Source organism: Hyperoodon ampullatus, assembly GCF_949752795.1.
Source record: "Hyperoodon ampullatus genome assembly, chromosome: 14".
NCBI classification, from domain to species: Eukaryota; Metazoa; Chordata; class Mammalia; order Artiodactyla; family Ziphiidae; genus Hyperoodon; species Hyperoodon ampullatus.
The window spans coordinates 42,442,031-42,466,928 of NC_136927.1; the positions used below are offsets into that span (position 1 = coordinate 42,442,031).

The 24,898-nt window shown below is 54.9% G+C and overlaps 2 protein-coding genes across 2 annotated transcripts in view; one reads left to right on the plus strand and one right to left on the minus strand.

Moving 5' to 3' along the window:
• Window positions 1–2,061: 2,061 nt before the first annotated feature.
• IL21R (interleukin 21 receptor) lies at window positions 2,062–15,708 on the plus strand (the record flags this gene model as incomplete). The annotated part of the gene is made up of 8 exons (XM_079719912.1): window positions 2,062–2,110; window positions 4,881–4,983; window positions 7,771–7,970; window positions 10,150–10,295; window positions 11,347–11,524; window positions 11,987–12,083; window positions 13,084–13,168; window positions 14,944–15,708. The coding sequence occupies 8 exons, from the start codon at window positions 2,062–2,064 to the stop codon at window positions 15,706–15,708; spliced, it is 1,623 nt and encodes a 540-aa protein (XP_079576038.1).
• Window positions 15,709–23,130: 7,422 nt separating this feature from the next.
• GTF3C1 (general transcription factor IIIC subunit 1) overlaps window positions 23,131–24,898 on the minus strand; it is a gene marked incomplete at its 3' end in the record, with an annotated part of 71,532 nt that continues 69,764 nt past the window's right edge. Inside the window, exons 36-37 of the mRNA XM_079719383.1 lie at window positions 24,287–24,479; window positions 23,131–23,343 (exon numbers count right to left, since the gene is read on the minus strand). Of these exons, the coding sequence (XP_079575509.1) occupies window positions 23,131–23,343; window positions 24,287–24,479 (406 nt within the window). The remainder of the gene's footprint in view (window positions 23,344–24,286; window positions 24,480–24,898) is intronic.

The window sequence follows — 24,898 nt, forward strand, 5'->3', positions numbered from 1 at the left end:
TTCAGTAGTTGTGGCATGCGGGCTCAGTAGTTGTGGCTCACGGGCTCTAGAGCGCAGGCTCAGTAGTTGTGGCGCACGGGCTTAGCTGCTCTGCAGCACGTGGGATCTTCCCAAACCAGGGCTCGAACCAGTGTCCCCTGCATTGGCAGGTGGATTCTTAACCACTGAGCCACCAGGGAAGCCCCATCAGAGTCTTAAGCAGGGAATAGTATCTCACTGAAATTCAGTTACTGTCTTTTGTTTTCCTTGTATTTAGTTTTTACATTTCACTGCATTTTGTTTTATGGTAAGTTGATTGCTTTGTTTAAGAAACACTTATATAACATCTGCTATATGCCAGGCACTGTTTCAAATGCTTTACAGTCATTGACTGGGGAATGACACACAGCTATGGGGAAAAAATACACAACTATGTGCATTATTGCTTAGGTTGAAGTTGGAGTTAAATTTTTAATAGGGTCTGTTTATAGAAAATACATTAACTAAATAATAGTACACATGATCTACAAATATGGCCAACTTTTGGAAAATGAGACATTTGGGGACCTCTTGGGCAGATCACTCAGGGAGTCCGTCCGTTCTGATGCTTTAAAAGCCTGTATCCATCACTGTTTCTTGAGTGTTTATGTGCCAGGGGCTATGCCAGGGGCCCAGTGATTCTATTAATGGAGTCTTTGAATCCTCACAAGAATCCTGGAAGCAGGCTTTACCATCTTTACTTCTAAGGCTCAGAGAGGGGAAGTGACCAGCCAAGAGCCACACAGCTGAACCTCTCCGTGCCCTGCACCGCTGCCTGCCTGGTGACTTGTTTGGGAGCTCAAAGGAAGCTCCCGGCGGGGCCAGAGTAGGCTCTGGGGGAACCCAGGTTCAGGGATGGTGTCCGGAAGAAGCCATGTATGTGACTTGGTCCCTGCACGGGTCAGCCCTCTGGGCTCCTGTTCCAGCTACACCCCTGTCCACGGGATCTATCTGGGTAGGGTTCTTGGGACCCACTGGCTTCTGGCTGGTACCTCCCCAAGTAGACACAGAGCTGGGGGGTGCAATGGACAAAGTGCCAGCAAGAGCCTGGCATTGCCAGCCTGGTGGGTTGTTCTTCTGCCCAAGGTACCAAAGTCCGCTCTTCCTGGACAGGCTGGCTCTGGTCTCCAAAGAGGTCTCTTCTCCATCTCATGCAGATCAGGGTGTCCAGGGCACCTTCGTGTGGTCAAGCTGGGTTCCCCCGTGCCTGCTGGTGGGCTAACCCCGGGGGAGCTCTGTATTTGGGTCAGAACCCTCGCTTTTGGGCTAAACTTATCTTAGGTATGCAGTAACTGTCTCCTTTGTGGGTTAATCTTGGATTTGCTACTCATTAAGAAGCCAATTAATTGGGCTAACATCAACACGGGGGTTTCGTAAGAAAGAGGACTCAAGGGCTTCCCTGGTGGCGCAGTGGTTGAGAGTCCGCCTGCCGATGCAGGGGACACGGGTTCGTGCCCCGGTCCGGGAAGATCACACATGCCGCGGAGCGGCTGGGCCCTTGAGCCACAGCCGCTGAGCCTGCGCGTCCGGAGCCTGTGCTCCGCAATGGGAGAGGCCACAACAGTGAGAGACCCGCATACCGCAAAAAAAAAAAAAAAAAGAAAGAAAGAGGACTCAAGATCGCTGCCCCTCAAATACCACTTTCCAAGCCACTTTCCCCTCCCTGCCTCCCTCTTTCTTATCTAGATGGATAAACATGCACACGTGGTGCTACATCAACAGGCTTAGCAGGGGTGGATCAGCAGCGAGCTCTTCACCCTTTACATGCCCCTCTCATTTGTCATGGTGCTGGGGGCCCAGACAGAAGCGGGGAGAAGCAGGGAGGGATCCAAGGGGCAAAGAAGCCACTTCTAAGGGACAGGAATCCTTGGGGGCACCCACGGGCTCCTCAAACTCTTGTTTCTCAGAAACAGATCCAAGAAACTGAGGCAAGTCTTCCAAAGGAGGGATGGGGACCAGAGGGAGGATGTTCAAGGTCCCCTGGTCCCCAGGCCCCAGGCCCACCCTCTCCCTGTGTGTCTCTTCCAGGCTCTGGCAGGCAGCATGCTCTGCGGCTGGACTGCCCCTGTGCTCCTGCTGATGCTCCAGAGGGGTAAGTAGTTGCCCCGTGGTAGGCGGGTGGAGAGCGGCCGGGCTGGCCTTGTGGGCTCCAGGGCAGGGTAGAGGCCACAGGGTCAGAGTCTGTGGCATCTGTCCACTTGCGGCTGACACAAGTCCAGTAGCCATCTCTGCATTAGCCAGAGCTCATCCCACCAGAGAGCTCCACTGTCCAGCAGTGAGTCCCACATGGCCCAGCCCACTGTCCTGGTCTCCACATCTCACTGGCCAGGGAAGGGGGGTGGGAGGATGAGGGACTTCATCCTTCTTCTCTCTGCCTTGGCTGGCTCCCAATTCTCAGAGTGAGGAAGTCCTGCCTGTGATCTAACCACAGTCTCTCCTCATCTCCTAGATGTTTCTCAACAATCACTGGATCCACTGCCAGCACAGATATTCCCTGGTGGGGAGAGTGGCTGTGGAGATAAAAGTAGCCAAAGCCTTAAAAGGAAGCCCCGGAAGAGCAGAAGATGTTGCAGTCAGAGGGTGGGATATTTGAGACCCGAGCAGGGAAAGGCCAGGTGTTAGACTTGGGGGTGCAGTCAGGGCTGAGAGATCCAGAAAGCCTTCCCAGAGGAGGTGGGACACAGCACACAGGCTCGAATGGGAGCTGGCCTGGGGGCAGGTGTGCCCTCAGCTGCCACTGTGCTGACTCATAGGCATTTCACTCCGGTTTTTACCGAAAGACCGAAAGCCTCAACTAGCTCCATCAGGAAACAGATGTCAGGCTCCTTTATTTTCCCTTTCTGAGTGGTCAGCATCCTGTCCTAGCCTCTAAAGGGCCTTTGGGTCACCCGCTGCCTCTCCCCACCCCGTGAGCACAAATAACAAGCCCCTGCTGTGTCCCGGGGGCCGAGCATCCTCATTCCCTTCTGCCGACAACCTGTGAGGCTCAGAGAGGGTGAGAGGCAGGTCCACGGCCACACAGCCGGGCAGTGGCAGAGCTGGGATGGGTTCCCAAACCTGCCTGATTCCCGTGGTCTTAACTGCTTTTATTGGGTGAGTGCCACGTGCAGGCAGCGTGGGCTGCACTGGTGTGATATCATCTAAATACCTCCCCACCCCCTCCGAGGGGCCAGTGTCTCCAGCTTACAAATAGGGACTCAGAGCACTCGTGAGTCACGGGTGCACTTTTCACGGCTCCCACTGCCTCCCACACGCTGTGATAACCCTGGGCGGGGTGGGGGGGTGGCCCGGGGGCTCTCTGCCCAGGGCTCAGGGTCGTGACTGGTGACAGGGTTTTTACTCCCTCTGGTCCCTGATGCCACCTCCACACTAGTTCAGGGACTACTGTCCCCTCTCCAGTGTTTCATTACAAGTTTGGACAAACTCTGTCCCTTGGTGGCCTTGAGTCTACCTAGGAAAGGCAGCTCCTCTCCAAGGTCTGGAGCCCTGAAAGAGAACAACTAGAATACGATGAACTCAGAGAGGACACAGCCACGTGGGTTTTGGTCCTGCCAAAACCAGTCCTCTTTTCTCCACAAAGTACCTGAACTGGCCGCTCTGTGTCCACCAACAAGTCCTGTGCTCCTCTCCGAAAGAAACTTCCTCCTAGAACAGGATTCATTTCCACATCTCAGATCCCTTGGTAGTGGCTGTCTGGAGCCACTCAACTGTGTTGAGAAGGATTCTGAGGCCACACCTAAGGGAGTGAGTGCCATGATCGCTGCGCGGTGTCTGCCACGTGTGTGGGTGTGAAGAACTAGCACAGATTCGATTTTGCCTTTCCTGGGTCTCCTGAGCCCAGACCAAGAGCGAGACAAGAGGGGCAGCCCAGTCTCAGAGCTTCAGTGTTCTCATTGGTTAAATGTGATGGGAGTAGACATAAGGGATGTTTCCAGTGACAGTGTTCTTGACTGCAAATCCAGCTTCTGACCTAGATGGAGACCCAGGAGGAATGTACTGCTACCCCCTGGATCCTCATTAGTCAAGGAAAAATAGAAAAAAGCCACTAAGAATGAATCCATTTAAAAGGGGAACAAATTTCTGGTAAATAGTGGGGGGTGGAGCCAGGGGGAATAGCAGCGTTGGCACTTGATCTTACAAAACAAAACTAAACTAAAACTTATTAACTGGATTTTGTCAAACATTTTTAGAACAAATTAATGTTGGAGTTGGGAGAGTATTAAATCTTGCAATAAAATTGCCCAAGGGGGACCATACCTGTGTCACTTGTTTGGTGGTGGTGGTGATGGTTTGGGCAGTAGGATAATACAGACATCTTGGCAAAAGTATCCAAGGGCTTCTCAGTTTTCTGAAGGTTTCTTGCTCCCTCAAAGCACTGCCAGGTCACGGAGGTCCATGTCCTGTCTTGGACCAGCTGCGGGGAACAGAGGGAGCATGTGGTCTCTCACTGACCACACGAATCCCTCTCGCAGGATGTGCAGATTCCCCCAGCAACCGGGGAGTTCAGGACACACCACCTTGAGAGGGAGGCCGGCCAGGAGGGATGTGGACCTGGTGTCCGGACACAGGGCTTGTGGGAGGGCGCTGGGTGGAGACCCGCTTAGTTTATGATGTTTCTCGTTAGGAGAGTCATGTCTCCATAGCCAACCTCACAACTTTGGGGGCTCAAAAATAGAATTCTTAGGTGGCAAGGACCCCCTTGCTCCAGGCCTTTATCTTAGTTGCCCTAGGGTCGTCATATTCATCCTGGCTCTGGGACCCCTGCTTCCCCTCATCCTCGAGCCCTCAAGGGGGTGATCAGCTCTGCTGCCCCCGACCAGTACCACCCCCAACCAAGGCCTCTGTCTCCCTTGACCCTCCAGCCTGGGGCTGCTCAGACCTCATCTGCTACACCGATTACATCCAGACGGTCACCTGCATCCTGGAGACATGGGCCCCGCGCCCTGACATGCTCACCCTCACCTGGTAAGTGGCCAGGCCTCGCCAGCCTCGGGGATGCAATTCACGGTAGCCCTGGAGGGCTGGGGTGGGGCAGGACTGCCAGAGGCCACAGACAGAGTTGGACCTACTGTGTGCCTGGCAGGTAGTTTAACAATGAAAATAATGGCTGCCACTTCTGGGGGCTCTCTCAGCCCTTTCACCAACAGCATTTGGTTTCACCATGAGCTGAGAATCACTGACCGTGATCTGGGACTGGGAGCTGGGAATCACTGTGCCTATCTTACAGATGCCCATGCAGGACTCACGAGACTTGTCCAGTGAGCAGGGCTCCAAAGACCATACTCTCTTGCCCACACAGGCCAGACTGTGGTTTTGAGACCCCAAGATGACCAGACTGCCACATGATTTTTTTGAACACTGAATACATGCCTGGCATCCTGCTACACTTCACATGAACCATCACTTCCCATCCTCACAATTATTACTCCCATTTAACAAACGAGGACACTAGGGTTCAGAGAGGTTATGCAGTTTGCCCAAGGTCACACAGCCAGTGAATGGTGGAGCTGAGATTCAAACACAGGCAGTCTGACTCCAAGATTCATGGGTCCCTATTGTTAAAGAAAACTTTTTCATTGCACTTGTTAAAGAATGGTAAGGCAGACATTATTCAAGACCGTAATGATCGGGCTTCCCTGGTGGCTCAGTGGTTAAGAATCCGCCTGCCAATGCAGGGGACGCAGTTTCGAGCACTGGTCCGGGAAGATCCCGCATGCCATGGAGCAACGAAGCCCGTGTGCAACAACTACTGAGCCTGCGCTCTAGAGCCTCTGAGCCACAACTACTGAGCCCACGTGCCACAACTACTGAAGCCTACGCACCTAGAGCCCGTGCTCCGCAACAAGAGAAGCCACTGCGATGAGAAGCCTGCACACCGCAACGAAGAGAGTCCCCTCTCACCACAACTAGAGAAAGCCCGCGCGCAGAAACAAAGACCTAACGCAGCCAAAAATAAATTTATTTAAAAAAAAGAATATATAAGGGATTCTTTAAAAAAAAAAAAAAAAAGACCATCACGATCGGTGTAGGGACCGCTGCGTGGGGTTTTGGCGTGGGGAAGAGAGCTTGGGCTCAACTTGAATACAACAAGGAAAATTAGGAATTTATAGCCAAGGAACAGGTCAATGGATAGAAAAATACTAAGAGGAAACATCAGGGGTAAGGGGGGTTCCAGCTAAACTGACTTAACAGGATTCTTGCTAATGGCAGCCCAGGGTGAGCCTACATCACCTGGGGGTTTTGGAGGATGAGGAATTCGATCAGATATCAAGGATGGAAGATTCTGGCTAAAATGACTTAGCAGGATTCTTGCTAAAATTAGACAATGCAGAGACCAGCGTGGAAGTCCCAAAGTCAGGGCCTAGTTGAGGAGAGAGTTCTGAGGAGCCTGAATTGAGCCTGGTCAAGGAGAGTCTTTGTCAATGTGCTGCTCAGGATAAAGAACAGCTGGCTTTCATTCTGTCATCACCAATTCATTCGTTCATTCAGTTACTTCTTCAGAACATATTTATTAAGCTCTTGCCAGACACTTGCAGGCACTGGGGGCCCAGTAGAGCCTAAGACCGACAAGGTCCCAGCTGGTCCCGGAACTGACTCACTGCAGGTGGGGAGTGGCTGGGAAGACAGACAAGAAACACGTAAACAACCAACAGGATGCTTTCTGAGAATAATGAGTGCTTTAAAGTCCAGGAACCTTGACCCTGGGGTAGAAAGCAAGTGACATGGGGAGAAGGTCTGCTTTAGCCAGGGTGGCCGGGGCAGGCCTCTCTGGGTGAGAAGGAGGCAGCCAGTGAGCTGGCGAAAGGGCAGCCCAGGCAGAGGGCACTGCAAGTGCAAAGGTCCTGAGGTAGGGAGAGACTGAGTCAGGAATAGCGAGGAGGTCAGTTGGGCCAGAGCAGAGTGAGCCAGTGTGAGAGAGAATAACAAGCAAAGGAGATGAGAGGTAAGCAAGGGCCAGCTTTTACTGTGTGGGTGATGAGAAGCCACCCGAGGGTTTTAGGCATGGAGGTGACAGGCAGTTTTTAAAGATCCTCCTGGCTGCTGTGCAAGAGGTTTAGAGAGACTTTATTCAGCAGAAGTTTCTATTCCAGCAAATATTTAGCAAAGAACTGAGTCCACACATCCATATTAGCCCTCAAGGGTGGTCATGTTCACAGCCTGAAGATGTAGGTAGGGAAATAAATATCTGGTGAACTCCTATACATACTTCAAGACCCACTGTTTGTGCCCACTGGCAGTTAAAAAGCCAGAGCATTTCCCCCCAACCTTATACCAATAGCCTCCCTGGTAGTTCACCCAAAGCAGGGGATGAAGTTCATTTGGCTCTTATCTTGGCCCTGAGCACAAGCACTTATTAGGTATTCAGCAGATGTTGGACAGAGGAGGGCAAGAAGGAGAACTGAAATGCTTAGCACCCTTTCTGTAGTACAGTGATACAGTTGATGGAACTGACAGACAGATTTAGGCTCAGTCCAGGCAAGAATGGCCCAAATATCCAAAGTTAATAGCTGCTGTCCTTAAATGAGGTAGTGAGTTCCCAGTCCCTTGGAGACATACAAGCCGAGCCTGGACACCATCCATCAGGGCTACTTCAAGGGAGGAGTATCTTCCCGGGGAAAGGGGTAGTTGGACCAGGTGACACCCGGCGCCACCTCAACTCCCTCCCAGCCCCAAGATTCTGGGCTGGGGTCCTGGCCCTGTGCCCTGAGCCCCGCTGGCTTCCAGCCATAACCGGCTGCTCTGTCCTTGAAGGCAAGACTCATATGGAGAACTGGAGGACGAGGTCACCTCCTGCAGCCTCCGCTGGTCCACCCACAACGCCACGCATGCAGAGTACACGTGCCACATGGATGTGCTCCAATTCATGGCCGACGACGTTTTCAGTGTCAACATGACAGACCATTCGGGCAACCACTCCCAGGAGTGCGGCAGCTTTGTCCTGGCTAAAAGCAGTGAGTATCCCTTGGACCCCAGAGCTGAGGAGGACACAGGGTCCCTGAGACGGCTCCCCTTCCCCCACCATCATAGCTGACCTGTCCTATGTCCTTACCTCCCCTTAGAGTTCTGCTCTGTAGATGCACTGATATTTACGAAGGTGTGATGGGTTGATAACTAGGTTTGAGCTTTAACCAAAGAGAGGCAGCAGCGGTATGAAAAGGAGCTGGACTGGGACCCAGGATCTTGGCCTTCAGTTCTGGTTCAGCCCCTGCCTATCTGTGAACTTGGACTGGTTCCCTATTTGTAGAGTGAGGGCCCTTTTAACCCTGACTCTTAGGGATTCTGTCTACATTATGAGGCAAGTGGGGACACTGAGTCCCAAGAGAAAAACTTCCCTGAGTTTCCTCCCATTCATTAGCTCCAGTGAGGCCTGGAATTTCCCTCCAGGCCGGGGCTAGGGAGGAGTCCAGGGGCAGAGCGGGGGCCTGGCTGGTGGAAGCAGTTGTCTCTGTGGGTCCAGACCCAAGGCAGGTCCAGGAGGCAGCTTTTAGTGTGTGTGTGTGTGTGTGTGTGTGTGTGTGTGTGTGTGTGTGTGTGTCTCCAAAGTGGGATTTCCACAGAGGGGGTGAGAAGCCCGTGCTCAGAGGCGTGCAAACGCAGACTGCTAAGAGAGTCCTGCCCTCCTCGGGAAGGCCCAGCCTCTGCGAGGAATCTCTGGGGGATTTTGGCCCTAGGTTCCCAGCGGTGGGGCAGGCGGGTGAGAGGGTGTCTGTCACCTGGAGGGGATCCAGGTTTGCACCACTTCGCTGAGTGGGTGTCGCACCCCACAAGGTGTGAATGAAGATTCACACACACGCACACACACCCAGCGTCTCTCACACACACACTCATAAATACACCCTTGGACAAATGCACGGGTGTCCCAGCAGCCCTCGGCCTAGCCAGCCTGGACACAGGCCCACGCTCTCTCACACACGCCCATATGCACACATACGCACACGCTCACTCAGCCATGCAGATCCAGGCGTGGGAGCAGGGGCGCCCTCTTGCCCCTCTGAGTGAACGGGGCAGACAGCAAGCCTCCCCCGGCCCCTGCAGAGGAGAAGGAGCTGCTCCACGGCCCCTCCACCTCGCAGGGTGGCTCCAAGCCCCAGTTCGCTCTGGCCCCTCCCTCTCCCCCTCCCTGCCAGGACCTGAAGCCAGGCCTGTGCCCTTCCCCCTCCTGGGCTCTGGGCCCCTGTCCTTGACCCCATCCCTGATCCCCAGCTCTGGTCCTCACCACCCAGCCCAGGACGTACAGGGAAGTGGAAAACCAGGTCTCCGTCGGCCTGGGGAAAAGAGGAGAGGGCTTAGCAGTTATTCCAGTCCCAAAGGACCCATGGCTGAAATGGCAAAGACAATAAAGCCCTCGCCGCAGCCGCCTGAACACTCACCTTCTCCCATCGCAGGCCTTGGTGCCGAGTCATCCGTAGCCTCAGAGTTCCTTTATGGAGTCCCTGGAAGGTTCATTTGTTGGTTTAACAAGTATCTCTTGAGGGCCTGCTATGTGCCGGCTCTGTCCTAGGAGCTGCGGACACAGCACTGACCTGGAGAACAAAACCTCTGTCCCAAGGAGCTAAGATCCCCAAGACAGGGGCATATGGCAAGCCGGATCACAGAGCCCAGGAGGGTGTGGTGTTGTGGCCCAGACCTCTGCTCCTGCACTTTCCAGAAGATGTCTGGGAGATGACAACAGTCACATCGAATTCCCAGGGCCCCTGCGGGCATCAAAATGCTCTTTGTAGAGCAGCCCGGCAGGCACTCAGAGGTGGTAACTTCCGTCATTAGCATAATTGGTGCTAATTAATTAGCATCATGCTAATTACAGTCTTTTGACTTCTCAAGGAAGCTAGAGTTAAAAGAAAATGATGCCATCATTTAGAACAGAAATGCAGAATGAGTGGGTCTTGTTGGTTTCCCACCACCACCACCGGCCACGCGGGTCTGCATTCTTGCCCCCCTGAGTCATAGCACCCCCCCTTTAGACTCATCTAAATCTCTCATTTCTCAGATGAGTAAACTAAGACCCAGAGACAGGGGATGCTTTACGCCAAGTCATTCAGGGTCATTAGTCTTGATCTCATCAAGGAGAGCATCATTCTTAGCTACTGCAAAATCTCATCCCGTTTTATCTTTCTGGCTTTTTCCTCTAAGTCAAGCCATCTCCCCCTTTCAACGTGACCGTGACCTTCTCTGGACATTATAACATCTCCTGGAGCTCCAATTACAATTTCTACGCGTTGAAGGGCAAACTTCAGTATGAGCTGCGGTACAGGAAGCTCGGAGACCCCTGGGCTCTGGTGAGACCCTCAGAGGATTGGGGCGGGGTGGGGGTGGGGAGGGGGAGGGGCAGTGCCGAGCATCCGGGTTGGGGGGAGGGGCAGACACAGGTGAGCTTGTAATTCACAGTCCAGAGTGGAAACCAAGGACTCGCCGGGGATGGACGCTCTCCCTTGTGCTCTCCCACTCCGTGCTGCCCTTGCCTCATTTCTCCCTGGGGTAGGAGACCCCTTAAAATTCATTCCTTCCTGCTTCCTCCTCTATCGGTGTGCCAGGAAGGAAGGGATCAGCACTGTCCCTGGTTCTATCTCAAGTCTAGTACCGTCACAGTAGAAGAAGTTTCAGAAATGGGGCAGTCTGGAACCTTCCCACTTTGCTTAGAATGGCCATAGTTGGAGAGTTCCAGAAGTATCAATAACCAAGAAAGTTCAGTGTCAAAGGGACCATTGTTTCAAACGTGAAGGCTTCTAGAGGCATTCTTTGTTTAGAGTGTTGGAGAGTTCCAGAATGGCCCACTATTTAGAACAGTCACAGCTGAAGTGTTCTAGAATTATCCATCCTTTAGAATGGTCCCAGTTTAAGATTTTCATAAATGCCATAGTTTAGACCATCCCCAGTGGAAGACTTCCAGAGGTACCCATTGCTAAGACGCCTGTAGTTAAAGACGCCCAGAAATGCCCACTATTGAAAATACCCACTGTTGAAGAATTACAGAAGTGTCCAAAGTCTGGAATGCTGCCAGCTAAACATTCCCAGGAATGGCCACTGCTGTTCCTGGGACATTCCCAGGCCCAGCAGGAAGGGTCCCCTGTGGGACTGTGAGTGACTGAGCTGGGATCAGTGAGAAACCGAACAAAGCACTGTATCACAGGCAAGGCCGGGGCAGCGCCCATGGCTCTGTGCTGCCCACACTGGAATGGCCAGAACTCAGACTGATTCTTGTGGAGGGGGCGGAGACTTGCCAGGAGAAACTCCACCCCTTTCCTGGGGGCTGGTAAAGGGTGGTTCTGCTGGAGGCAGGGGTTGGCCTGGGCGGTCCTAACCCAATGCATCCTTTCCCTGTGTTGGCAGAGTCCAGGGAGAAAGCTGATCTCTGTGGATTCAAGAAGCGTCTCTCTCCTCCCCTTGGAGTTCCACAAAGGCTCAAGCTACGAGCTGCAGGTGCGGGCAGGGCCCCAGCCTGGCTCCTCCTTCCAGGGGACCTGGAGCGAGTGGAGTGACCCAGTCGTCTTTCACACCCAGCCAGAAGGTAAGATGTGAAGCAGGGATGGACACCAACTCCTTGTACTAAATCTCGTCCTAGTGCAGCGGCCCTGAGCCCTGAGATTTTCAGCACGGCTGGAAGGTACCCACTCAGTCATGCATCCCCTTGTATCTGTTCCACAGCATTCCTGGGGCCCCTGCTTGCCAGGCCCTGCATTGGGTGCCAGGTGCTTCTCCTGGCGGGACCTCTGATCCTCCTAATGTATCTGTGAAGTGGGAATTATTATCCCCATTTTGCAGATGAGAAAACTGAGGTTCAGAGAGATGAAATCACTTGCCTAGGATGAGGATGGGAGCAGGAGTTGAAGCCAGGTCCATCCCACTGCGAGACACCAGCAGCCTTCCCACCCCCTTCCACTCCAGCCCAGACCCCGTGCCCTCCACACCCAGCCCAGGTGGCCTCTCGTAGAGGTTGGTCAAATTCAACCAGTGTTTTCTTCCTTCCCAGAGATAAAGGGAGACTTGTACCCTCAACTGCTTCCCATCCTGGTCCTCATATGCCCCATCCTTGTCTTCTTAGGCCTGAAGACCCACCTGCTTTGGAGGTAAGGCCAGGGAACAGGGTGGCAGGGAGGGGCCCAGCCTGGGCCAGGACTGGAGGACACACCTGTCACCATGACAATAGTAATGACAGTGATGGTGATAATAAACTGTTTACTGGGCACTGTGTAGAGAGCATGCTTAACCCTCACAGCAGCCATATGAGCTTGATACATGGCATTTACTTCCATTTGACAAATGGGGAAACTGAGGCACAGAGCTGTCTAGGAACTTGCCCAAAGTCACACAGCAGTGAAGTGGAGGAGAAGGAATTTCGACCTGTGCTCATAACAGTGACCTCAGCTGTGATCTTGTCCAGTGAATTTTAAGCTTTGAGTCCTGAGGGTCAGGAGGGGCCGCCAGGTGGGGGTTAAGGGCTGGGGGGATAAACCCCCGACAATCCTGCTTCAAAACCAGAGGTTTTGCTTTTATTTCTTTATGTATTGGGTTTCTGCTGAACGTGGCCATCGAGAGAAGGGCTGATGCTGATTACAAATATTGATAAAACCTAAGCTCCCCTGGCCTTCGTGCGTGCTACTGGCTGAGGCTGAGCCCTTGCTAAGTGGCAGACACTGGGCGGGGGCCCTGCATACCCTGTTCAAGGCAGAGAAGCCTGCGAATCACAGAGGGTGTTGCAGGCCAGTCTCTGGGTGCTGGGGTGCCTGGTGTTGGGCCTACACTTCCTGACCCCTCCCTACAGCCCCATGGAATTGGCTGTTGGCTCATCCCTGGTGGTGGAGGAGGAAGTCAAGGCTCAGGGGCCAGCACTGGCTTAGCAGAGAATAGGCAGCCAAGCCCTTAAACTCGGAACACCTTCAGGAGACTCGCTGCCCCGTTTTACAGATGTGAAAACTGAGGCCTGGAGCAGAGGGGCGGAAGGGAGGGGCCTGGGTGTGTCTTGGAGGCTCTGAGCCTCCCGCAGGACACATTTGGGGAGCATCTGAGCGGGAGGCCCGGCTGCCCTCTGGGAGATGCGGGGGGCTCACCTCGTCTCTGCCCTCCCAGGCTATGGAAAAAGGTGTGGGTGCAGGTGCCCAGCCCAGAGCCCTTCTTCCAGCCCCTGTACATGGGCCACAGCGGAGACTTCAAGGTGAGTGTCCCCACCACATGATGAGCCCCTGGGAGCCTCTCACCCTCTGGGAGCTTGCTTCCACCCACACACCTAGACCACCTGCCCCACCCTGTAGGCCCGGGGCACCCAGATCCCCAACCCAGCCTGGAACCAGGCTTCAGTCTCTGCACATGCAAAGTGCAGGAAAGAATTCCAGTGGGGCAGAGCTGGCATAAGAACTAAACAAGATCCTGCCGCATTTCCCAACCCAAGGAGCCAAACTGGGAGAGACGGTGAGCCAGGTGGTCCCTTGAGCCACGAAGTGGCCTCCTGGTCCTTTGGTAGAAGCCCTTGCTATGGAGGTGGGGAGGGAGCAGCTTCTGGGAAGGATATGGCCCTGCCTGCAAAACACACCAGCCCCATCCAGGCCCCAACCCCCGCTACCAGCGCCATGGCCCTTGGGTTCTCTGTGCCTATTTACCACCACCCACCCGGGGGCGGCAGTCACCGCAGAGAGGATGTGGTGACCCACCTGCTCCAGCAGAGCCTGGAAGTCAGGAAGTGCGACATGCCGTCTGCCTGGCGCTCACTGAGCGCTGTCTCACCTCCACCCTTTCATCCTCTTAGCAGCCCCTGCAGGTGGGGAGGGGGTGCTCCACCATCCCAGGGGAACCATGAGGAGACCGAGGCTCAGAGCTGGGCAGGAGAGGAGCCTAGGCTGCAGCCCACATTGGATAGACCCTTTCCTCTTTCCTCTGCACTTTCCCTGAAGCTCAAATATCAAATCTATTTTGTGTTTGTTTTACCAACACACATACAGCTGTGCACCAGGCACTCTGCTAGGAGCGCCACAGATGTTATTTAATTTATCATTTAATCCCCACAACCACCCTGTGGAGTGGGGACTATTAGCAGGCCCATTTTACAGATGCAGAAACTGAGGCACAGAGAGGGTAAGTAATTGGCTCAAGGCCACACAGCTGAGAAGTGACTTCAAATCAGTGGTGGTGGCCTCAGCAGGGTTCTGAGAGGAGCTTTCTGATGGAGTAGGCTCAAAACTGGGAGATTTTGGTTCTCAGGGATTTTCTCTGCCAACTGGATGGAGACCCTGTGTCATGAGTGGGACCCCTGGCAGGTGAGGGCAGGGGGATCCTTAAAGTTTAGGGACAGCTGCCTCAGTCCATTGTCACCCCACAGCCCTTATCTATTCTGAGTGGCTGGTCTTTGATTCACTCCATTCATTCATTTAGTTAATATACATTTATTGGGTGCCTACTGTGTGCCAGGCACTGTGTGAGCCTCTGGGGACACAGCCGTGACCAGAAGAATTGGGGCTTCTTCCCTGGTCATGTGTCCACTCTAGTGAGGACACAAACAGAAGAATGCGTGGTTTCGAGAAATCTCCCCGAGGACATAAAACAGAATGCCTGGTGGGGGCTCTGTCACTCAGCTCTCAGGGCCTCCTGCCCCTCGTCCCCACAGCTTGGGAATCTTGGACCCACACCCATACAGACCCCAGGCCACTGAGCAGCGGATCGTCTGCGCCTGCAGGCTGCTGAGGGCCGTGGCTCCCTGCTACAGGCAGGGAGACTGAGGCCCAGGGAGGCCGGGACAGCGGCAGGGACTGTCCCTGGATAGGGACACAGCACGGTGCTCATCTTCCCCCACCCCCATCTCTCTCTTTATCTTCTGGAGTCTTTGTCTCTTTCTCTCTTGCTGTCTGTCTTGTCTCTGTGTCTGTCTGTTGATACGCTCGCCCGCCGCCCCCTGTCCCCCATCCCATCCATGACTCTTCCTCCTCTTCTCTCTCGCAGAAATGGGTGGGCACCCCCTTCACTGCCTCCAGCCTGGAGCTGAGATCCTGGAACCCAGGGGTGCCCTTGTCCCTGGAGATGCACAGCCAGTGCCCACCGCAGACTGCAGCCAAGGGGCTGGTGCCTATAGAGCTGCCGGAGCCCCCAGACCTGGTGGAAGCTGATGGGGTGCTTGAGCCGGGCTCCTGGGGCCCAGCCCCCTCCACCGCCGGCAGCTTGGGCAGCTCAGCTCACAGCCAGGAGAGGGACCGGCCGTATGGGCTGGTATCCATCGACACGGTGACTGTGGTGGATGCAGAGGAGCTGTGCACCTGGCCTTGCACCTGCGGGGATGATGGCTACCCAGCCCTGAACCTGGACACCGGCCTAGAGCCTGGCCCGGGCACGGAGGACTCGCTCCTGGGCACGGGGGCCACGGTCCTATCCTGTGGCTGCGTCTCAGCCAGTGGCCCTGCCAGGCCGGGGGGCCCCCTGGGCAGCCTCCTTGACAGGATAAAGCTGCACCTCAAGGATGAGGAGGGTTGGGCCCCCGGGCCGCCCTGGGATGGCGGGTTGCCCCGAGGGGTGTCGGACAGCGAGGTAGGTTCGCCCCCAGCTGGCCTGGACATGGACACGTTTGACAGCGGCTTCGTGGACTCTGACTGCGGCAGCCCCGTGGAGCATGACTTCAGTAGCCCCAGGGACGAAGGGCCCCCCAGGAGCTACCTCCGCCAGTGGGTGGTCATGGCCCCTCCACCTGCAGGGCCTGGGCCCCAGGCCAGCTAGTGAGGCTGAGTGGCCGTCCAGAGCTGACCATGCCACTGAGCCACGAGCCACGGACAGGGTCACCTGGGCCGAGGTGTAAAGAGGCCTGCAGCCCTTGGTCTCCCGGCTGGGACCCCTGAGCCTGGTGTTTACAGTGCGTGTCTGGGGCTCAGGTGCCCACTGGCGTGGCTGCACGTGTGAGTAGCCTGCGTGCCTGTGGACACGGAGCTCGCCCGTGGTTCTGCCATATTCCCAAGGCCACTCGTGTGTCTGTGCCGACGTGAGCTTCCTGTGTGCGCAAATGTGAGCGGCACGCGTGTCTGTGGGCCCGAGATGATAGCCTCCCTCCCTCCGAGGCACGTGGGTGACCCCTGGGTCATGTGCCGAGAGGCTGGTCCAGTGCTGCCCACCGGGCCTGCTGGGACCAGGACACTGCCTGGGACAGACACCAAGCCCAGTCCCCCAGGTTCTGCCTGCAGAGTCACACAAAGTCCAAACTGTTCCTTATCGCCTTTCAGGGGGAGGGGAAGGGGACCAAGTGAGCCCACAGTGACCCTGGGGGTGGGAAGATTTGGGGGGAAGCCAGTGGACCTGGGTCTGAATCCTGACTCTGACACCTCCTGGCTGTGCCACCTTGGGTGAGTCACTTCCCCTCTCTGGGCTGGAGTTTCCTCTCTTAATAATGGGGGCGGCCTGACGTACCCTGGGGAGAAATTGGAGAGGTCACCCATGTACCGTGTGCAGCCCAGACTCTCAATAAACGTCAGCTTCCTTCCTTCTGCGGCCAGGACCAAGGCTTGTGCTAGAGGTGGGTGGGAGTGAGAAACCAGACACAGCCCAGGTACCTGCGGGCTGTCCCACCCTGCAGAGGGGCACTTGGGGGATTCCAGGTTTAAAATCAGCTTAGTTTCTTAGAATCAGTCCCTCACCAACCAAGATTTCTTTTTCTGGCTCCTGCTGCCCATTTTGTTGCTCCCTTTATGCACCCCAGAAATACTTACTGAGCACATTTACTGAGTACATGCAGGTGCTGGGATACAGCGAAAGGACGCTCCCCTTGGCACTCACATTGGGGAGGGCCGCAGGCCGGACTCGGCAGTAATGACACGGTGGCCCTGATCCCCTGGCATCTTACTTGCTTGTCCTGGGGAATTGGAGGAAGTCAAGTTCTTTTTTTGTGTGTGGTACGCGGGCCTCTCACTGTTGTGGCCTCTCCCGTTGTGGAGCACAGGCTGCGGACGCGCAGGCTCAGCGGCCATGGCTCACGGGCCCAGCCGCTCTGCGGCATGTGGGATCTTCCCGGACCCGGGGCACGAACCCGTGTCCCCTGCATCGGCAGGCGGACTCTCAACCACTGCGCCACCAGGGAAGCCCAGTCAAGTTCTTTTTGATGATTTGTCGGAGAAACTGCTGAAATGTGAATTTAGGATGCTAAGAAAATACTTCTTTGTGACGTTTTGAAGGCACCTTATTGAACATCAGCTTTGGACAGGAGCTCGCTATTGGTGCTGCATATTGCATACAACTCATACTTTAAAAAAAAAAAGAAAGAAAGAAAGAAAGAAAGAAAGAAAGAAAAGAGATCATTTTCCTCCTAAGGGTGCTCACCTTTAGAGGCAGCTTTTTCAAGGCCATGAAGCAAGGTTAAAGTAGTAGAGTCTGATTCAGCCGCCGGCTCTCAGAGCCCTGAGGGGAATCCCTACCCTGGCCTGGACCTGCCTGGCCTGTGGTCCTCCCCAAAGGCCAGGCTGCATGCAGGGCAATGCCTGAAGCTCTGGCTTGTCTCTGCTTTTGGACGAGGGCTCAGCTGTCGATCCTGCTGATAGTTTCTCTGTGACTCTTCTGTAAAAGGGGATGGTTGGAAGAAGTCACTGAGAACACGGGATTCCTTGGTTCTGAAAGTTCTAGAACACTGATGGTCTTAATAGTGGGACTGTTAACCTGGGATCAAGGTGTGAGGCTCGGATGGGAGCCCAAGTGTGAAACCACAGCTCCTGCAGGTGTGAGCAGCCCTCACCATCCCCCGCCATCACCCTGGAGACTCTTGGGTCAAGATGTGCTGTGGTTTTCACATCCTCAAGGAGGCCACAGGTTCCAGGCACCCCGTGGGCCCCAGGCTCCCCATGGAAGCAGCTCAGCTCTCTCTCCAGCACACACAGCTCTGGGCCGGGGAGTAGGGGTGGGGGACACCTGGGGCACTGGCTGATGCCAGGCCGGGGGCGGGGGGATGGGGCTCTGGCCGAAAAAAACCAAAAAACAAAAAAAACCCCAAAACGGGCCTTCCGTGGGTGATGGCAGAGTGAGCGCGTGTACTTCCCCTCCGGGGAGATCATGACGCCAAGAGCAAAGGAGAAAGGCATATAAACTCTCCACAATGAAGGGGATGGTTCAGGGGGTCACCTGCAGTCAAGAAGCATCAACACATGAATGGAAGACAAGCAGAGTCAAGTCTTTGCTCCAATGTCACCTTTGCAATGGGACCCACCCTAGTCTCCTTACTCAAAACTGCAGCACCCCACAGACCTAGTTTTATTATTTTCCATTACATTTATTGTGCTTTTAACACGTGTCTTTTACTTGCTTATCATATTTACTGTCTGTCCCACTAGCACAGGGATTTTGTCTGTTTTATCCACTACTCAGTCTCAGAGTCTAGCATGGTGCCTGGCACATAGCAGGTGCTCAACAAATACTGAATGAATGAATCAATCAAAGGCAGAGTTGTGACTGACAAAGAAGTGGGCATAGAGGAGGGAGGGGACTGAAACCAGGAGGGGTCCACTTGCCCTTGGACTTGGAAATGGCCCAGAACGGGACATGAAAGTGAAAATAGGGAACTCCTTGAAGTCTGTGAATGGAGCAAGAGACACCCCCCTCTCTCCACCCCGCTGCTCACACTGTGGGGCAGCTGGGGATCTTCCTTCATCTATAGTGGCAACAGGCGTGAGGGGTTTTCTCTTAAAAAGTGATGTTCCCAGAAAAGAAATTTTGCATCAGCATCATGCTAGCTGCCCACCCCAAAGCAAACCCCATCCCTAGAAAGAACTGTCAAGGGGGAGGGCTTTGAGGCTGGACCGCCTGAGTTGGGAAGCCAACAGATCCACTTACTAGCTTCCAACCTGCAGAAATTATTTTACTTCCTTGTGCCTTGGTTTCCTCATACATGAAATGGGTATATTAATTGGACATACTTTCTTAGGGCTGTTGTGAAACCCAGAGTTAATATGTATGAAGTGTGGAGAGCAGCGTGGCACATTGCAAGTGCTCAGAAAATGTTGTCACTTTATCATCATCTTTGTGGCCAAGTCCCTCCCCACCCCAGCAAGCTTTTGTTGATCTCAACCTTAAACGTGGATAGACAGCGAGCTACAGACATCTGGAGACCCAGATGAACCAGCAGGAAACGGAGATGTTGGGCTTCTGCTGCCACCTGCTGGTGACCACTGGAACTTGGCTGAGGAGCCAGCTGAAGGCGGTGCCCTCCCCGCGCAGCAGTCCAGGGGCTCCACTAGCATCTGCCAGCGCTGTCAGGTGGCTTCACAACTGTCACAGAAACTCCATGCGGTGGAAATGTGGCGAAGAGGACACAAGGTGAACGGGTAGGTTCTTTTTTGTAAATTAAAGTATAGCTGGTTTACAATATTGTGTTAGTTTCAAGGGTATAGCCTAGTGATCCGTTTTTTGGGGGTTTTGCGTGTGTGTCTTTTTTTCTTTCTTTCCATATTCCATATAGGTTATTACAAGATATCGGGTATAATTCCCTGTGCTACACAGTAAATCCTGGTTGCTCACCTGTCTTATGTTTACTTGTTTGTATCTGTTAATCCTAACCTCCCAATTTGTCCCTCCCCCTCTCCTTCTCCCCCTTTGGTAACCACAGTATGTTCTTTTTTATTAATTAATTAATTAATAATTAATAATTTTCAGTAGGTTCTTTTTAAAATTCAACAAGGGCTGAATTCTACTCCTTGGGTGGGTGGACCTGCATTGGGCAGTGGGCAGTGTGGGCAGTGAGACCACACTAAGCAGGGAGATCACATGTGTGTGCACACACACACACATGTACATATATGCACGTACTTCACACACACAACACATATATGCACATGCACATCTGGAAAGTCCCCGGCATAAGTGGGTCAAGGGCCAAAGGGAAGGATGGGTGGTCAGGTAGTCAGAGGACAGCTCACTCTCCGCCCAGGGTCCTGGGTGGCCTTGGGCGAAACGAGGCTGCAAGGGAAGGGAGGGGACGTGGGAGGAGGCTGGCAGCAGCAGCGGGGCGAACGGGATCTGATTGAGCTGCAGGAAGAAGGGAGGCGGATCCTGAGAAGGCAGCCGAGAGGATGCTCAGTGGGGGAAACCAGGAAGCAATTTCAGTGAAGAGGGAATAAAATCAGGACCTCAGTGCCAGGACTCCTACCATAGAGATTACGTAGCGTGTAGCTCTCTACGTGCTGATACAGATGTGCCAGGGACACTGCAGGGTGAACAGCCCGTGTCACTATGTAAAATGTCATCACAGGTCTATGTTTCCCGGGGGTAGGGGAGCATAAAAGGTATGTAAATGAAGAGCAAAGGCCTGAAGGAGAAAGAGCCTGGAGGCTTAAGTCATATCTGTAATGTTTTAAGTGTTTAAAGAGAATGGATTAACTCATGGTTTATGTAAGTAAAAAGGAGTAATGAAACAGAGCAGGACCCTGTGGGGCTCCCGGGCACGGAAGCTTTCCTGTCCTCCGCTTTTTTTTTTCTTTTTTCTTTGGCTGTGCCCCGCGGCATGTGGGATCTTAGTTCCCCGACCAGGGATTGCACACGCACCCCCTGCAGGGGAAGGACGGAGTCTTAACCACTGGACCACCAGGGAAGTAAGTCCCCTGTCCCCCGTTTCTTGTAGGGAACAGACTCCAGACTCCATGACCTTCCCTGAGTTCCAAAGGGCAGATTGGAACAGTCGCTAACCCGGGAAGGAAAGGGATGCAAAGACAAGGGAGGGGCAGCCAAGAAACAATAGTGCAGCCTGGGGGCAGGGTCCTGGTTCCACCTCAGGGGATACACATATCAGTGTCTTTAAGCTATTTATTATAGAATTAAAACCCAACAAATGGAAGATGTCAGCATTTGTCATACCAGAGAAGCTCATCAACAAGATTACTTGAGACCAGATTAGAGGAGTGCAAGCCCTGCACACACCCTAATCTTATCAGCAACCCCACCCTTGAACCATTGCTATAAAATTCATCAAATCCTCCCGGGTTGGGACATGATACAGTTTTTCTGGGAAGGAGCCTGCTGTGTCCCCCTTTGCCTGGCAAAGCAATAAAGCTATTCTTTTTTGCTTCCCCCAAAACTCTGTTTCCGAGATTCAATTTGGCACCGGTGCACAGAGGCTGAGATTTCAGCATCAAGAGCTGACCCCACATCCCTATGTCCCATCTCCCATACACGTGCCCAAACTGTCCCTCAACTTGGGGAACAGGAAAGGAAACAGACTTGGCTGAGCTGTGCTTGCCCTTGGTGTTCTTCAGCTCCTCTGGCCCTCCTGTGAGGGGGATATTGCATCCCCATTTCTCAGATGAGAAAACCAAGGCCCTGAGATGTGAACATCAAGAATGGATCCCAACAACAAAGTCCTACCACAAAACATAGGGAACCCTAGCCAATCTCCTGGGATAAACTTTAATGGAAAAGAATATTAAAAAAATGTCTCTGTGTGTAACTGAGACACTTTGCTGTACAGAGATCGGCACAGCACTGTCAATCAACTATTCTTCAACTAAAGAACAAAAAGACTTGATCCCAACCCTACCTTGCTCCTGCCACACAACGCATTCCCACATAAGCATCTGTTTACAAAGCAGATCACATCCACTATTCTACTTGATCTCAGAACCACCCCCCCCAAATGCTAGTTTTTCACACTTGAGTAAAAATGAAAAAAGAAAAAACTGATGCTAAGACTTGGCCAAGTCTTGGCTGGGCTATGGGGGTTCACCCTCAAGACCCTAGACCTCATGCCCCGCTCCCCTGCCCACCGCCCCGTCACTCTGGAGTCTGGCCCGGGGACCAGGCGCCTGGCAGAGGGAGGATGGAAACACAGGGCCGCTAGCTGGGCCAGGTCAGGAGCTGCAAGCTGTGAGTGAGACGAGCTGCAATGGACCTGAGACCGGGCCTGGGGGTGCAGCGGCGGTGACTAGGGGGGGCATGTCCCGTACGTGTGACCGTCACATGCAGTGTTACCAGGTTTCTCATCTTTCAAGAGAAGATAGAGATCTGGATTTTTTTTTAATGTGAAAACTCCAATTTAAAAAAAATGTTGGTAACTAAAAAAACAACTGAAAAAGAAATGTGGGCTAAAGAGAACAGCCACGGGCCAAATCCATGCCCCAGGCCTGAGACCTCTGCGGCCTGCTGGCATCGTGGGCCACGATTGGCCTCAGGCCTGCCCTGGATTGGGCGCTGCCTGAGGCCTGTCAAGGGACAGGCATGGGCCCAGCTGAGTGGGAGGATGGGCTTCCAAGGCAGCCGCAGGCGGTCAGGCTGCGCCCAGCACCGTCTCTTCTGTTTTACAGGTAACAACTATTCCCAGCTGTTCCGAGGTTGAAAAAGAAGGAGCCCCCAGGGGACCAAAGATTCTTTAGGAAACACACACAACAAATTGCATTTTACTTTGCTTTAATTAAAAAATATATAAATACATGCCAGGGGATTTTTTTTTCTTAATAAGAGGTTGAAAGAACAAAACAAACCCCAAAGCTGCCGGGACTCCCCGTTCCTAGGTGGCAGGAGGCCTGCAGGCGGGTCGCAGGCTCAGCCCCAGCCCAGGGGTCAGGGGCGCTGCCTGGAGAGGAGGAAGTCTATGCCGGGCCCTCGGCAGTGGGGCACCCAGCCCCGCTCTGTGACACGTCCCCAAGAGGCCCTGCCCCTCAGGCCACAAAGGCTTTCCAGGGAGCAGGGAGAGTCCTCCGCGGCGGGGTGGCTGGAATCTGGAAGGCGAGGTCTGCGTGGATGGGGCAGACCCCCGCGGCCCCCAGCTCCTGACCCCTCACTGGCCAGTGGATGTCCTTACAGAAGGCTCGGGGCCTGGGCAGCCTCGCCTTGGAAGCCCTTGGAGGACGCTCCCCACAACCCAGGCTCCAGAGAGATTGGGAACACAAGGAGGAGATCAGCAGGCCCAGTGTCTCCAAGCTCTTCCCCAGGCCCCGGGCTGACAAAGCGCAGTCCTCGGGGCAGCCCTGGAAGGGCCTGGGAGCAGGCGGGCGGGCAGCCTTCCTTCCAGAGTTCCAGGCCGGGAACCACAGGCGGGGCAGCAGGCTGGGCACAGTGTACCCGTGCAGCGGGCGGGACACAGGGCCCCCTGTGCCCCGACCTCGCCAGGCTGCACCGCACATGTGGGCCCCCCCCAGGAGAGAACATCCTCTCCTCAGGGCCGGCGCTGGGACAGGAGGCTCAGAAGTGGACCCACTTGTTCCAGTTAGCCTCGTGGGGGAAGGCGCGGCCCAGGCGGAGCGTGCAGTCCAGCGTGGGCTCGTAGAAGACCATGGGGCTCCCACCCGGGCTGGGGGACGACTCTGCCTCTCCGCCCGCCGGCTTAGAGAAGAGCGAGACAGCCGGGAGCTTTCTCAGCAGGCGCTTCTGAACGCAGCCGAGGGATTCCAGGCCCTGCAGACGACACAGGCAGACCGGTTCACAGGGGCATTCGAGGACCATGTCCTCTGTGCCCGGAGCTGCTCCCAGAACAAACACCTGAACCTGGCCTTGAGAGACGAGTAGGGATTGACCAGGGGGGTTTAGGCAAAAGCCCAGGGCAAGAGAGAGAAGCGAGTGACCAGCATCTGTACAGCGGCCCTGTGTTGAGCAGGGGTTGCAGGCCAGCTTCCAGATGGGGTTCTGTTGGGCCCAGACCTGCTGTAAAGTGCGGGGAATTTCACACTGAACTTCCCGTTTCCACTTCTGTGGAGGAGCTGTAGGCCCAGGGCACACAAGGCCGGAGTGCAAGGCGGCCATCAGGTCGAGCTGCCCTCAGGAGGCCGTGAGCACGTCTCCAGCTCTCCCTGCCACCCACGGGGGCTTGTCACTCACTACTCACCTGCCCCCGTGGGCCTGTGAGCCTCTGAGCCCTGGTCTAGAGAAAGGGTCAGAGGCAAGACCCCGGGAACGCCAACATGTAGGCCTGGGCAACAGCTCGGGGCTAGGAAAGGGTGCTGTGAGGGACGGCCTGGGGACAGGAACCCAGGGCAGGGGTGGGGGATGTGGAAGGCTGGGCGCCAGCAGCGCTAAAGGGCACAGAGGCCAGAGGCAGGAGGACAGAAGCGGGTGTGGGGCTCGGCCAGCGCCGCGGCCTTGGAGGGAAGTGGGGCTGACGGGGGGCGGGGAGTAAGCGGTGTGGGGGACACCTGGGGCCCGAGGCTCTTCTGAGGAGCCTGGTTGTCTGCCAGGAGGCCAGCGCACCCCCGTGGGCCGAGCCTGTACGTGGCGGCCACAACCTCAAGCTCGGCCAATGTGCCCACCACCCCCTGGCCGAGACTCAAGCCCAGACCCAGGAAGAGGGAGCCGCAGTGGGGGACGGGGACCCAATGAGGACCCTCCCCGAGCCCAGTCACACCTGGAGCAGCTCGAGCACGGCGAGGGGCTGCAGGACGCCCTCGTAGTGCTGTAGCAGGCAGCTCTCGGGCACGCCGGGCCTGGTCATGATGTGGTGCAGCATGCCTTCCATCATGCCCTTGATCACAGGCGTGTTCAGGCGGCCGTCCACGATGCGCCACGGGCGCCCGATGAAGCGGATGCTCTCACAGTCCCTGCGGGGTGGGCACACGGGCATCAGGCTCGCATGGTCCCAGCTCCGGGGATGGGACACCAAGGCTCGGCGAGGTCCAGCGCCTGGCCTGGGGCTCAGGGCTGGGGACCGTCTCCCTCTTGTTCTTCCACCTCCCGCCGCTCCCTCCCATCTGGACAGACGGGGTCCCAGCCCCACGGCCCACGAGCGCAGGACCCACGTCACCACTCACTGGCGGGGGTGGGGGTAAGGGGGCGGGGAAGTGCTAGGACCTCTGGATTTACCAGCTCCATCTGGGACCCGGGCCACTGGCTGCCTCCCCTTCTGACCAAGCTCTCAGGTCTGTACTCAAGAGTTCTACTTCTGTGCTGTATACGGGGGTTCCAGACACACTTTCCTTAGAAGGTTCTGCTAAAAGCTTAACCAGTGACTGGTCTGACA